Source organism: Typopeltis vanoorti, chromosome 6 (genome assembly GCF_054136105.1).
Source record: "Typopeltis vanoorti isolate ZY-2024b chromosome 6, IOZ_Tvanoo_1.0, whole genome shotgun sequence".
Taxonomy (NCBI): domain Eukaryota; kingdom Metazoa; phylum Arthropoda; class Arachnida; order Uropygi; family Thelyphonidae; genus Typopeltis; species Typopeltis vanoorti.
In genome coordinates, this window is record NC_143554.1 from 95575931 (window position 1) to 95592170 (window position 16240).

Below are 16240 nucleotides of genomic sequence, written 5' to 3' on the forward strand. Positions count from 1 at the left end.
GAGAAAAGTATATACAGAGATTCAACGATCAGGAGAGAACTTAATGAAATTGTGGCAAAATCCTGTTTCCCAGGTGCAAAGATTCACGATATTAGCCATGCCATCTGGATGCAAAAAAGGTACATCGCAGGAAGGTGAGAAGTATTCTATGAGGGAGGATGTAAAGGAGTTATTAGAAGAAGCAAAACTGAAGAGCAAGAAGGTGAAGACTAAGTCTCTAACCATGCTATGGTAGAGGTGAACTGAGGAGGAGGGCATTGGTAGCCAATGAATCTACATGTACATTGCACAAGGAATGTAGGATTTGTTGTTGATCTGTGTCTGACTTAAGGACGTACAATGCTGATGAACAGCATCTAAATAGTTTTGGTGTTAGGTGTTTGGAGAGAGCTTTGTTCACTGAGCATGCTGAAGCACAAATTTAGGAAAACTTAAGCAATTAGGGTGGGAGGGAGGGGGAGAGAGAGAGAGAGAGAGAGAGAGAGAGAGAGAGAGAGAGAGAGAGAGAGAGAGAGAGAGAGAGAGAGAGAGTGTGTGTGCGTGTGTGTGTGAAGGCATCCATGAGGAGAGTGAGTGTGAGAATGACCAAGTGTGGAATCTAGTCTCTCAAGCAAAAATATTGAATAGAGTATCAGGAAATAAAGATGGGTGAGGGACTAAAGCATAGGTTCCCAAAGTGGGCGGTACCGCCCACAGTGGGCACTGAAGCCTTCTGGGGGGGGGGCTATAGTGGGATCAGAAGCATTTGGGGGTGTTCAGGTGGTCTAGGGATCGGTGGCTCTTTATAGAAGAAATTAATAATATATATTTAAAAATTATTTATTTTCATGATTTTGCGATTAGATAATCATTTAAAATTTAAATATTGCATTTTAATTCATCTTATGCCCATCTTACACGATCAATTTTTTTTTATCAATTTTCTATTTCAATTATTTAATCATTTGAAAATTTACCAGATAGATGTCAGATAGAAATAGATGTCAATTTTCTATGTCAATGAGAAAATAGAGCATGTATATATATGTGTATAATAGGTTATGTTTACAGTAGCAAATATATTTGTTATATTTCATTTCAAAATATCATCATCATCATCATCATCAAATTCCTGCCATGTACCCTCAAGGGGTGTACAGGATATGACAGTACTACATGAAAAAATTACATCATTACTAACTTCCTATCTACAATTTTCCTCCAAATCAGTCTGTTACTTGTCAAGACTCCAACATTATCAGATCTTATATTTCTATCGTCTAAGGCACTTTGTACCGTATCAATCCACCTATATCTTGGTCTTCCTCTGGGTCGTTTTCCTGCCAACCTGGCAGAGAACACTTGTTTTGCTAATCTTTCCTCTCCCATTCTATTTAAGTGACCATACCATCTGAGATTAGCTCTGCTAACGCATTCCTGGATGCTGACAATGTCAAGTTCTTTCCTAATATCCTCATTTTTAAGATGATATTGCCATTGATGCCATCTGTTCACGCCTCTAATCTTTCTCAGGACTCTCATATCTGCGGTCTCTAGTCTTTGGTCAAGTGTTTTACTTCTGACCCAGCTCTCAGATCCATAAGTTAAAATTGGTTTGAACACAGTCTTGTATACAGCTAATTTAGTGTTCTGACTAATTTCTTTCTTATTCCATATGAATTTATTCAATTGACTTCCCACGATACCAGCTTTGCTGATTCTGTTGTCTATTTCTATATTTAGTTTACCATCTTCAGTAAAAATTGTGCCTAAGTAGCTGAAATGTTTTACTTGTTCCACAGGTTCTCCATTCACAACACAGTTGACATTTTCAATGATTCTGCCTATTTTCATTGTCTTTGTCTTTTTATTGCTGACCTTCATACCATATCTATTACAACAGCTATTCAATTTAGTCAGAGAATCTTGCAGACTTGTAGCGGATTTATTTAGAAGTATAACATCATCCGCATAAAGCAAAGAGCTGACATTAACATCTCCAATTTTGATATCAGGTTTAATACCACATTCCTTCATAATGTGATCCATATAGATAATGAATAACAGAGGGGATAATGTACATCCTTGTCTGATACCATATTTAACATTAAACCATCTTCCTGTACTTCCTTCAATTCTAACTGCTGACTCACAACTCAAATAAAGACTAAGTATTGCTTGATATAATGCCCCATTGGCACCATATAACTGCAGCGTATTGAATAGCTTCTCTCTTGGCACCTTGTCATATGCCTTTTCCAAATCGACAAAACTTAAATACAGATCTTTGTTATATTCCCATGCTTTCTCGACTATTTGTCGTAAAGTGAAGATCTGATCCTGACAGCCTCTATTTGGCCTGAATCCAGCTTGTTCTTCACCAAGCTTTTCTTCCACAATTCTTCTCAACCGTTTCTCAAGTATACTTGCATAGATCTTGCCAGGAACACTCAGTAGGGAAATACCTCTGTAATTCTCACATTCAGTTTTATTTCCCTTTTTATATATGGGTACTATGAGAGCTCTACTCCAATCATCGGGAATTCGTCCCTCTGTCCAGGCTTTCTGAACTATGCAGTGCAGCCACTGTAAGACTCTTATACCACCATACTTCAGCATTTCTGGTCGAATATCGTCTACTCCTGCTGCCTTTCCACATTTCAAGCCTTTGATGGCTTTTTCTACTTCAAGTATGGATATGTATTCCTGACTGCATGCCTGGTCAGTGTTTTTTATCACTGTGCTGTCATCACTGCTTGTTTCATTTAGCAGTTTTTCAAAGTAATTACTCCATACTTCAAGGATATCTTTTTCTCCTGTTTTCATTTCACCTTTATCATCTCTAATTCCTTTTACAGCACTCTTTCCTCCATTCCTAAGCTTCTTCAACAACCTCCAGAATATTTTGCCACCTTCTTGATATTTATTTTCTATATTCTTGCCAAAGTCCTCCCATGACTTTTGTTTAGCTAATTTTACACACTGTTTAGCTTTCTTACATTTATCTCTGTATTCTGTAAGAGTAAAAGCTGACTTATTTGCCAGGAACTTTTGATATGCTTTCTTCTTTTCCTTCACTGCCTCTTTAACTTCCTGTGTCCACCAGGGAGTTCTGATTTTTTTATCTTTGCACACAACCTCACCACATGCCTCTCTGGCAGAATCAATCAATGTTTCCTTCAGAGTTTGCCACTGAATCTCCAAGGTTTGATTCCTGTTCTCAAACTCTTTCATTTTCTTTTCAATAATCTTTCTGTATTTTAGTCTACAGTTTACATCTGAGAGCTGCTCAACTTTTATTCGCTTTAAAACTTTCTTACATGTTATTCTTTTCAATATGAAATTCAATTTTATCCTGCTCAAGACTAAATAGTGATCACTTCCAATTTCAAATCCTCTGTACACTCTGGTGTCCTGCACCATGGAGAAAACATCACTATCAACAATAACATAGTCAATGAGACTTTTCTTATTCCTAGCCTCTTCTCTCCATGTGAATTTGTGCACATTTTTATGTTGGAACATGGTGTTAGTAATAACCAGTCCATGTCCTGAGCAGAAATCCAACAGATATTTGCCATTATTATTAGCTTTGCTCTTTTCTCCAAATTTTCCCAAAATATTTTTGTATGTCTCACAATCATTTCCTACTCTACTATTTAGATCCCCAACAAGGACCAACTTTTCCTTTTTCATTGTGTCAGTTGCTTTTTCTAAAGCCTCAAAAAATTCCTCCACTTCTACCTTAGTAGAACCTTCTGTGGGACCATAGGCACAAATAAGTCTCATTGTCCAGTTCCCCATTCTCATATTTGCCCACATTACTCTACTTGAGACTGACTGCCATTCAAGAAGATTAGCCTCGTATTTTGTGTTGAATACTATGGCTACTCCTTCTTTTCCTTGATTGTTATTGCCTGAATATAACATTTTGTATTTATTGCTCAGAAAGATCTCACCAGTTTTGGTCTTTTTTGTTTCAGTCACCCCTATTATGTCGATCTGGTACTTATCTAATTCCTCAGCTAGCTCCATTTCTTTGCCATTCAGGCTTCTTACGTTGATAGTACCGATCTTTAACTCTGGTGATGTTGAGTTGGGGTTTGTTTTCAGATTTGTTCCAGTAGCTGACTTTTCGCTGTTCGCCCTGGTTCCCTGGCGAAAACAACGGGGGCCTTGTTTAACCGGGCGACGCCCCAGCCGGCATGAAATTTTGTCATGTTGTACCATCATTTTTTATTTTGTATTTTGGTTTAACCAATAAGAATACAATTTGGTTGGCTAAATCCCAAATTGCCAGCCCATCCTCGTTCGTTCAGTATCAAAGTAGATACCCAACAGGGTGCACCACGAGAAGGTGAGGATTGGACATTAGGTCAGAAGCCCTGGTCGGTTCTCCGCATTCCTTTAAAGGCTATGTGGAGGTCTCCTCTCAGTTATACAGCCATTTCAAAATATATATAAAATATATAAAACCACTTTTCTAATTGATTTGTACAAAAATAAACCCACTTTTATATAATTTAATATTACGAGTAAAAATAATAATGGCAAGAAAGAAATAAAATAATAAATTTTAGTTAGCCTAGTTAGTACTAACTTATATTGCTAACTAGAGGGAAAAAACAAAGCAAATATTATTCGAAATTTATTATACTGTTTTCTGTGGTTATGTTTTGTAGTTTTGTTGTTTATATCTTGTGTAATTATTTTATTTATTAATTATTATTTATAATTATTCGGACAATGTCGCGGTCAGATGAACAAAATGTGCTTGCGTGCAAAATAAAAAATTGAACGTGTCATACAGGATATTTTAACTTCTATTTTTTATATACTTAAAAAATTTATTCATTTTTTGCTATTGTAAAAACTGATTGTGCCATACAGGCTTTAGTCTATCCACGCAGCAGATGAGTCTTAACTAGTAGTATGTCGGTCAACTATTACATAGGTAATTCACTCAATTCAGCATGTTTTGATAGGAATATGGGTGCTTGTAGTGACTTGTTCAAAGCATGAGTACAATGGTATTGCAAAACAAGTCAATGCATCCAAGTCGATTCGGGCTAGATTTCAAATCTATAAATACAAGTGATTTAGGAATAAGTTTCATTATTTTTTGTGTGCTTTGCCAACAATCATCAGTCGAAAGTGTGATAGATAAGTGGAGTTATACAAAGTGTAAATTAAATCTTTTATTTTGTGAATATTTTTGCAAATTTTATTACTTCATTATGTCTGAATATAAGAAATGTCTACAGTACGGTATTGAGTATTTGAAATATGGTTTTATTCAGTCTCCTACGAACCAATTATTACCCATGTGCTTGATTTGCCAAAAAGTGTTTTCAAATGAAGCAATGAAGCCTTCTAGGCTACAAGAGCATTTGACTAAAATGCATGCTGACAAAAAGGATAAAAATTTGTCCTATTTTCAAGTACTAGAAGAAAAATATTTTAAACGTCTAACTATATCAAAACTTTTTACGTTGTCCACTAAACAAGATAATGATGGATTACAAGCTTCTTATAATATTTCATTATTAATCGCAAAAGTGGGAAAACCACACACAATTGGTGAGGAATTAATCTTGCCGGAAGTAAAAGAAGTAATAAACACTGTGCTTCATAAGCCAGCATCAGATATCATCAGGAAAATTCCTTTGAGCAATAATTCAGTGCAAAGAAGAATCGATGAAATGGCTGAAGACATTGAAAAATCATTGTGCGATTATTTGAAGACATGCCAATTTTCCATTCAACTCGATGAATCAACTCTCCCAAATAATGAACCACTACTCTTATCATACGTACGATTCATAAAAGAAGAAAAAGTTTGTCAAGAATTATTATTTGCTAAAAACTTGGAAGCAGATACAAAGGGAAAATCTATGTTTAAAATCATGAATAAGTTTTTTCAAGAGAAAGACATTCCTATTCATAATATTTTGTCTGCTGCTACTGATGGTGCTCCATCAATGACAGGGCGCCACAAGGGTTTCATAGCGCATTTGAAATAAGCAGTACCAAATGTACTTGCTATACATTGTGTTCTTCATCGTCAACATTTGGTTGCGAAAAATTTAAGTGAATGCCTGCACACGTCGCTCCGTTACGTTATTAGAGTAGTCAACAAGATTAGAAGCAATTCATTAAGTGACAGATTGTTTTGTAGTGAAAATGATGAAGATTTCAACTGTGTGCTGCTTCATACAGAAGTTTGCTGGCTTTCAAAAGGTATTTGTCTGAATCGATTTTCAATTTGTTTGATTCAGTACTAGAGTTCCTAGAAAACAGAGACGACGGATTGTGGGCCAACCTGATTACATCCAAAAATGACATCGCTTATTTGACAGACCTCTATAAAATATTTAACGAAGTCAATCTACAACTACAAGGTGATAAATTGAATTGAATTAAAACAAAAAACGTTATTGCTGCTTTTGTAGGGAAATTCTTCTGTTCAAGTGGAATATTGGCCGAGGGGAATATAGCCACTTCTCAAATTTATCAGCAATGTCTCTCAAAAAGGAAGATTTACTTACATACTGCCAACACTTGGAGGTTCTCCATGCTGATTTCGATGAGCAATTCAAGGATACCAAAATATTGAATTAAAACAAAAAACGTTATTGCTGCTTTTGTAGGGAAACTTCTTCTGTTCAAGTGGAATATTGGCCGAGGGGAATATAGCCACTTCTCAAATTTATCAGCAATGTCTCTCAAAAAGGAAGATTTACTTACATACTGCCAACACTTGGAGGTTCTCCATGCTGATTTCAATGAGCGATTAAAGGATACCAAATTGGGTTCTAGATCGTTCCTCACATGTAAGCACAACAGGATCATCAAATTTAGAAGTGGAACTCATAGAACTCACAACAAATGAAGAACTAAAAAGAAAATTCAAAACTGGATACCAAGAGTTCTGGCTTCAAAAATCAATACCAACACTGTACTCTGGATTATGGGAAATAGTGCACAAATTTTTAATTGCATTTCCATCTTCTTATTTGGCTGAGCGTGGGTTTAGCTGTAGTGAATTTACTATCTAAGAAAAGGAACGAATTGCATATAACTGAGCGTGGTGATTTACGACTGTTTTTAATGAAAGTTGAACCCGATACTAACAAACTTTTAAAAATGCACCAGACTCATCCTTCACATTAATTTGTTATTTTTTCTTTGTATTTTTACTTTGTAAGTTTGAAATAAACCATCTAATACATTTGATGGTGTTTTAATTATTACAATAAGATTCTTACTAATGTAATGCAATCTCTTAATATGTATTCTGAATTTTCATATTTAAACCATTGTATGAAACTTCACATTAATTTGTTATTTTTGCTTTGTATTTTTACTTTATAAGTTAAAAATAAACAATTTTTTTTTAATGGTGTTTTAATTATTACAATAAGATTCTTACTAATGCAATACAATCGCTTAATTGTATTCCACACTTTCATATTTAAACCATTGTATGAAACTGTGCATAATGTTATTCGAGCATACATTTTACAATCTTTACATATGGGCTACGTTTCACCAAAATCAGTATAGCAATAACTGTATTCAAGATGAAGCAAGTATTGGCCACTTCTTTTTAAAAATTTAACGGCATAAGCAGTAATGTATCATTAGTTGCTATTTACATCAAAAATATCAAACGGCTTGAATGCGGAAAACTGTTATAATGGGGAGCATTACAAAATTTATGTCTTGAAGTGGGCGGTGGCCCAAAAAAGTTTCAGAACCTATGGACTAAAGGGATGAAGTTTCTATATACTAATGCTAGAAGTATCAGAAACAAGAGGGAGGAGTTTGGGGCATTGGTTAGTGCAACCTCACCAGAAGTTATAGGCATTAGTGAGACTTGGCTAACAGCAGATGATGTAGTTACACGAATTGAATATGAAGAGTTTAGTATTTTCAGGGAAGATAGGATGGGGGGGGGGGGGGTACTGCTGATTATAGTAGATGAATTATAGACAAAAAAGAATAGGAGACAAGTAAGAGGATGGCTGTTCATTTGAAACAATTTGGTGTGAGATTAAGGTCTGTAAGACAAAATATATAGTTGGGTGTTGTTATAGGCCAGGGAGTTCCACAGATGATCTGGAAGACATGCATCAGCAAATTACTACGAGTACAGGTCGAGTGATTATTACTAGGGATTTCAACTATGGAGATATAGACTGGAAGGAAGGAGGGTCATATGGTAGAAAGGAAATAGAATTTATACACCTACTAAGAGATGATCACTTAAGACAGTATGTGATGGAGAGAGGACTAGGGGGTTAGAGAGAGAGAGTATTGGACTTGGTCACAAGATCAGAAGAGCTATCCATAACCAACATTGTTGCCAATTGGTGAAAGTGACTATGTGGTCTTAACTTGGAAGATTGTAAAATATGAGGAATATTCTATGAAGAAAGGGGGGGGGAGGGGTATAGGGTATATGTGGAATTACAAGACAGGTGATTATGACAAGCTTAGAAAGAAGCTTTAATAAGTTTAGTTTAATCCTTTATCCAAGTGTGAGCAAACAAAGTTTGCATCTGAAAGTATCTTCAGGACTGGAGTAAGGTAGTGCAACACCAGGCAACTCGTTGCAAAGGTGGAGAAAGCTCTCATCACTCCTATCTCAGTATCTCCCATAATGCAAAGCACATCTCCTTGCGGATATGTGTAATGCTATGCATTAAGGCAAGGGCCACTACCCATACCGGTTTCGACCTTTACTGAGGTCTCGTCAGTGGGAGCCAGGCCCAGTAGTGGAGATACAAAGACAGAGTAATTTAATAATAAGGTTGCACACCCTTTGGCAACTCCTATAGGTTAGGATGACCTCTCATTGCTTCTGCCTTTATATCTCCACTACTGGGCCTGGCTCCCACTGACGAGACCTCAATAAAGGTTGAAACCGGTATGGGTAGTGGCCCTTGCCTTAATGCATAGCATTACACATATCTGCAAGGAGATGTGCTTTGCATTATGGGAGATACTGAGATAGGAGTGATGAGATCTTTCTCCACCTTTGCAACGAGTTGCCTGGTGTTGCACTACCTTACTCCAGTCCTGAAGATACTTTCAGATGCAAACTTTGTTTGCTCACACTTGGATAAAGGATTAAACTAAACTTATTATAGTCTAACCAAGTGAAAAATAAACTCTCAACATCAAAAATAGAAAGAAGCTTAAATCTGTGCTATGGCGTAAAAAATTGCATGGGATATAGTAAGGATGTTAGTAGCATGGGATATAGTTAAAGATTATCTAGAGGAGGCAGTATTAAATTGTATACCTAGGGTAAGGAAGGTTAATCAGGTGGGAATTAGATGGATGAGTAATATCATTAAGCATGAGCTTCGAAAGAAGAAAATGCTATGGAGGGTATATAAAGAGAAAGGTGACCAGCATGGCAAGGAAGGCAAAATCAGATTATGAGAAGAATCTAGCCAAGCAGGCAAAAGGAAATCCCAAAGAATTCTTTCTTTATGTGGCAAGTAAGAGGAAGAATGACTATGGAAGATTAACCTTAATGAATGATGATGGTCACAAGGAGACAGAAGCAGATAAAATAGTTGAGTTACTGAGTGACTACTTTGCAAGGGTATATTTTAAAGATACCAAGATATTATATACAGTAAAACCCCGAAGTTACGCGGTAGGTGGGACCAACAAAAAACTCGTAAGTCGAATTTGCATAACTCGGGGTATAATTTTGCATGTAATTTATATATACAAACATACAATTGGGACCAAAGGTCAAAATCACCTATATTTTTTAAGAAATATAATCATAATTGTAGTTTTTCGTACATAAAAAAAGAAAGTTATTTCAATGTCGATGATTTCATAAAATCTAATAGATTCGTCTGACGGCATAATGTCTTTTTCTTGTCACGCAAAATTTCTTCATAGCAAGCTAATGATTTTTTTATTCTTTGCCTTGTGGCTACAATTCGTTCCTCGTTAGAATCTATGTCCTCCAAAATCTGTAAACCTTTCTTTTATGATTGTTCTTACTGTGGATTCCTGTAAATCGAACTTCTTTGCTAGCTCACAAATTTTCATTCCGCCTTCAAAATCCTTAATAATGTTGAGTTTTGTTTCCAAAGTCAATGCTTTTCTTTTCTTGCTAGCTGTAAAAGAATCAGACTTGCTTCTTTTGGATGACATTATTATTTTTTATGTGATAAAATTTTTATCAAGAACATAACATTAAACAATCGTAAGGTTTGTAGACTATAAAAATCGTGTATGAATGGAGACTGCGCAAAACACGTCAGTGCTTGTTCACAGCATGTGCAACACTGGCGAATGCGGCTGGCGCCTGAAAGATATGACTAGTGGTGAGGCGTGAAGTGGGACGGGAATATGTACATATAAGAAACCATGTAACTCCGGATTTGCGTAAGTCGGGGGTATGACTGTACTTGGTTTAATTCTTTATCCAAGTGTAAGCGCCTGAAATATAATCAGGACTGGGGCAACTTGTATATAGAAGATAATAATGATAACTAATAATTAAGGAATTGACAGCGTAAACTAGAAATATAAATTAAAAACAACTTTAATAAATACTTTCCAATATTTCGGCGTCACGTTGCCATCTTCTTGGAAACTTAAAATAAAGAACAGGTGCACGCCAGTGCTACATAACAGCAAATTAGAAACGAAGCGAGGAAGTACCGTTTTCCTAAAGTCCTGATGGTGCCCCCTGGCAGGTTATATTGGTAGTTATTGGCCTTTGGGCTGAAGTTCTTCTGATATATGTTTCCCAAATTTGGGGCAGTCTTATGCACCCAAATTTGTTGAGATTTGGCATGTTCCTAAGGGCTGAGGCTGATTCCATGAATAGTCTTTCATATTTGAACTTGCTGTGGTGTATTACTGTGGCTTTCTTCCCCCTTATTCTGTGGCAGATATCCAGAGCATGGTCTGCAAGCCCAGAGTGGCTGTACTGGTGAAATCGGATGTAGTCCTTGTGTTCTGAGATTCCGATATTTGCTGTCCTGCCTGTTTGCCCAAAGTAGGACAATTTGCAGCTGCAAGGGACCTGGTATACACCAGGTAGATCTAGGGGAAGTGGTTGGTCTTTAGTGGAGAGGATAAGGGATGCCAATTTTCATGGTATTAATTATGTTTAACCAGCGTATAAGCCATTCAACAAGAATTGTATATAGAAGATAATGACTTTGCATCTCTTGCCATTATAGTATTCCATAATGCAAAGCACATATCCTTAAGGGTATGTATAATGCTATGCATTGTGGGAAGGGTCACTGTTTTTGACCTTTATTGAGGTTTTGTCAGTGACAGCCAGACCCAGAGGTGATTCCATTGAAGACCTCTGGGTAGTGCCCCTTCTCATAATGCATAGCATTACATATACCCATAAGGATATGTGCTTTGCATAATGGGTACTAAAGCAAGTGATGTGAAGTCATTAGCTTCTATATACGAGTTGCCCCAGTCCTGATTATATTTCAGGTGCAAACTTTGTTTGCTTACATTTGGATACAGGATTAAACCAAGTATATAATTTCTTGTTATCTTTAATTTATAGTATAACCAAGGGGGAAAACTTCCAACAACTATCTAAAATCCAGAGTATTTTAATAATAAAGCAAGACACCTTTTAGCTACTCATATATGAAAATATGACTTCAGCATTACTTCAACCTTGAAATTCTTGAATAAACACTTGAACAGATATGTCACTGCTATTTTTCTTATTTTTTGACTACTGTAAACTCTGCAGCTCTTTTTTAAAATTCAAATAATAAATTTAGTTTAATCCTTTATCCAAGTGTGAGCAAACAAAGTTTGCACCTGAAAGTATTTTCAGGACTAGGGTAAGGTGGTACAACACCGGGCAACTCGTTGCAAAGGTGGAGCAAGCTAACATCACTCCTATCTCAGTATCTCCCATAATGCAAAACATATCTCCTTGCAGATATGTATAATGTTATGCATTAAGGGAAGGGCCACTACCCAGACCAGTTTCGACCTTTATTGAGGTCTCTTCAGTGGGAGCCAAGCCCAAGTAGAGATATACCAGGCAGAAGCATTAGCAAGGTCCTTTCTACCTATAGGATTTGCCAAATGGTGTGCCACCTTTTTATTAAATTACTGTGGATTTAGAGAAAGATGTTGAAAGTTTATTTTTCACTTGGTTAGACTATAATAAATTTAGTTTAATCCTTTATCCAAGCGTTGCATCTGAAAGTATCTTCAGGACTGGGGTAAGGTAGTACAACACTTTTGTACTACCTTACCCCAGTCCTGAAGATACTTTCAGGCGCAAACTTTGTTTGCTCACACTTGGATAAAGGATTAAACTAAATTTATTATAGTCCAAGTGAAAAATAAACTTTCAACATCTTTCTCTAAATCCAGAGTAATTTAATAAAAAGGTGGCACACCGTTTGGTAACTCCTATAGGTAGAGATGACCCTGCTAATGCTTCTGCCTGGTATCTCCACTTAGGCCTGGCTCCCACTGAAGACACCTCAATAAAGGTCGAAACTAGTCTGGGTAGTGGCCCTTCCCTTAATACATAACATTATACATATACATATCTGCAAGGAGATGTGTTTTGCATTATGGGAGATACTGAGATAGGAGTGATGTTAGCTTGCTCCACCTTTGCAACAAGTTGCCCAGCATGTACTACCTTACCCCAGTCCTGAAGATACTTTCAGGTACAACCTTTGTTTGTTCACACTTGAATCAAAGATTAAACTAAATTTATTATAGTCTAACCAAGTGAAAAATAAACTTTCAACATCAATAAAATTCAAATATCTACAGCATCATAACTAATCATTCACATTAAACTGCAATAGGTTCTCAAATTTATACAGCTGAAAAAAAAAAGTAGTAAAAATTCTTTGTCAGTATATTAGGCATAACAGAAAACTCTGGCATAAGCAACCATTAGAGGAAAAGAAACTGACAGTTTGAGTTAATCAGAATAAATGGTCTTACTTTCCTAAAAGCTTTTCCAGTTCTTCAGCAACTGGCTTCAATGAATCTTTTTCTTTCTTTTGGCCATCTGGACGCCCTAAATGACTCATTAAAACAACTGACTTGGCTCCTTTTTCTAAGGCATATTTAATGCTATCTAAAGCAGCAACAATCCTGCAAATATACGAAATTCATATAACATAATCCTGAAAAAAAAGGGGAGGGATTAATTCTCATTTAAAAAAGTTTTTTTTTATATATATATATCTGTACACCGGAGGTAAAGAGCACTATGTCCATTTTTTTAAGCATCCAAAGTAAAAGGCTACTTGTCCACATAGTGCTCTTTACCTCAATACCATCATGGCACATAGGTGCCCTTTTCAACTGGCTAATCTGCTTATTATTACACACAGGAGATAGTGCTTTGCATAACTGAAAAGAAAGCAAAACAAACATTAAAATATACCTAAAACTCAATTCTGCAAAAAAATGGATGTATAGATATATATAAACAAAGAATATCAAGTGGGAATAAACATCAAAAATAGTATGCACCTTCAGTGTAACAATAACTATTCCAAGGTGTAAGAAAGCATTTCCTTATTAAGTAAAAAGACTTCACTCTTGAAACAGTCAATCTCACATAAAAATATCATACCAGTATCATATTATGACCTTTTTCTTGACCACTAGTATTAATATATTATTAAAGACTTAATTCTGTATGTTAGTCAAGTAAATAATAGTTTAATATCTGACGTTTCACTGACTAATATCTAAAAATTATATAAAGTTATCACTGCATCTGATACAATACGTGTGTCGCAAGTACAACGTTTTAATTGTTGAGATATTTATTGTAATTTTCATGAAAGTTCATTTCTTTTTGGTTAAATGATCTGATTAGCATTTTTCATATATCTGGTAGGAAAATTTTTTAGAATTGTCGATTAGTTTCCTAGTTTTTGTTATTTTCTATTGCTTACCAGTGTATCCTTTGAAAATGCTGACAGATATTAGTCAGTGACACGTCAGATATTAAACTATTATTTACTTGACTAACATACAGAATTAAGTCTTTAATTTATATCACACTAGTGTTTAAAATTATTATTATTATTATTAAGAGAGACCTCCAGGGAGCGAAGAACTCAGAGGGAGGCCTTACTATTCACACCAGCTGTTATACCTGCTCTTGAATTCATTCACACTACTTGCACACACACACACAACATCCAACAGCAGTGCATTCCAATCATGCATCACTATGAAAGAAAAATCTAGCCCTCACCCCCTTCTTGACAACATTCATTCTCAACTTCCAAGGACGCACTTGCATCCTTTCCCCATCCTCCATAAAATGAAAAATTCCATCTACTGAATTCTGTATAACCCTTTCAGAAGTTTGTAAGCATCAATCATATCACCCCCCCCTCTTTCTCCTGGTTGCTAGCGTCTGCAGCCAACAAATTCTCAATCTGTCTTCATAATCAGTATTCTACAATCTGATATCATTTCTGACACTCTCCTTTGCACTCTCCACTATATCAGAATCACCAAAGACCAGATATTCATGTAATAGTCCAAGTGAGGTCTTATCAAGACCTTATAAAGAAGCAAAATGACTTCCTTATCTTTACACGTCAAGGTTTGTTTCAGCATTGCAATTATTCTCTGAGTTGTATTTACAATCTTTGCTATATGATCCTTGAACTTCAACTTCCTGTCTACAAAAACTCTGAGATCTCTAGCCTCATCTGTTTCTTCTAGCATAATTCCACCAATATAATATGACAATGGATATCTAATCACACCAAAGTGCATCACCTTACATTTATTAATATTGAACTGAGGCCTTTTTCACATGCCCACAATTCCAAGCCTATTCAAATCATTCTGCAAGTACTGCATATCAGCAGCAATCCTGATTACCCTACCTATCTTTGCATCATCAGCAAATAGCTGTATGTTGCATGTCAAATCCTTCCCAATATCGTTAATGTACAAAATTATTTAGAATTACAATTCAGAAGTGGTTGGAAATATTCCTTATCATTCAGTTTGGCTAAAGTCAGCTTCAACTGAAAGTCTAGAGAATGTTCCTGAAATTCTGAACAGGATTTATATCCCATTTCTTTGCAACTCAATGTATGCCGCGAGGAATATCAATATGCTGATATAACTAATGATGATTAATCTCCCTACCGGTCAAGATGGATGAAATAGTGAGACTAAATTGCACTTCTTATCCATGTTATTCAACAGATATTGCAGAATCGTATCAAGATTTAGCAGGACGTCTATAGACATCATGGCCTAAACCCTATTATTTTTTTCAAATTTTTAACCTTTTGATGTAGTTATGTTTTTTATATTTTTTTTATTGTAAACCATTATTTTATTTATCTGTAGGAAAACCTTGCTTAATGAGAATTCGATATGCACACTAATCAGTTAGCGTGATTAAGCGCAATCACCCACTTTAAGCGAGTGATTAATCAGTTAACATGTTTTTTTACATTATGCGAAAATTTTTGTAGCTAATCTGCAGCGAGCAGCAGCAGCACTTGTCAATGTAGCAGCCAGTGGGCAGTGGCAGTGGCCGACAACACTCGAAAGTTGACTCAAAGCTATCATTGCAAGCACACATGCAAACACTGTTCTCTTGCTCAATCACTTTTCCTCCTTTCTGCTTTAATTTAGATACTATAAGGCTTTATTATATTCAACCCCCTGATATGGAAAAGAGAAAGACTGATAAAGAAAGTGGCAGTAATAAAAAGAGAAGAAAAGTAATTATGTTAGAGGAAATGCTGAAAAACTTGCTCTATTTATTTACATTTAATTGAGCTACTTTTTTACAAAAAAATTAAGTAAAGAAGTTTGAAAGTGCAATTTAGAACAGTTAAGTGAGAATGATCTCCTTCAACTAGAAGAATAGTGCATACGAAGAAGAAGATAAGGAGTGCGAACAAGAAGAGAATGTTACAATTAAGAAGATAACTGCAAAAGAACTTGAGCTAGTTTTCAATTACATTGAGCATGCTAAAGAAATTTTGTTTGTTGCTGATTTTGATATGGAACAAAGCTTCGAAGTCTGCCAAAATCTTGATAAAGTGATCGCCAGCTATTGTAAATTGCCTGACAAGAAAAAGTCGAGCACTTTCAAACATCATTACTTAATTTTTTTTGTAAAAAAGTAGCTCAATCAAATATAAATAAATAAAAATAAGCTAATGGCTTTTTATTCCCTTATAGGGAGTAGGCGAGGCTTTTA

General features: G+C 35.7%; 1 protein-coding gene across 1 annotated transcript in view; it reads right to left on the reverse strand.

Annotated features, from left to right (window-relative positions):
* The window catches only part of LOC150105723 (phosphoglycerate kinase 1-like), a 126678-nt gene that overhangs the window by 88144 nt on the left and 22294 nt on the right, over positions 1–16240 (reverse strand). Inside the window, exon 3 of the mRNA XM_090394319.1 lies at positions 12982–13134. Within this exon, the coding sequence (XP_090250445.1) occupies positions 12982–13134 (153 nt within the window). The remainder of the gene's footprint in view (positions 1–12981; positions 13135–16240) is intronic.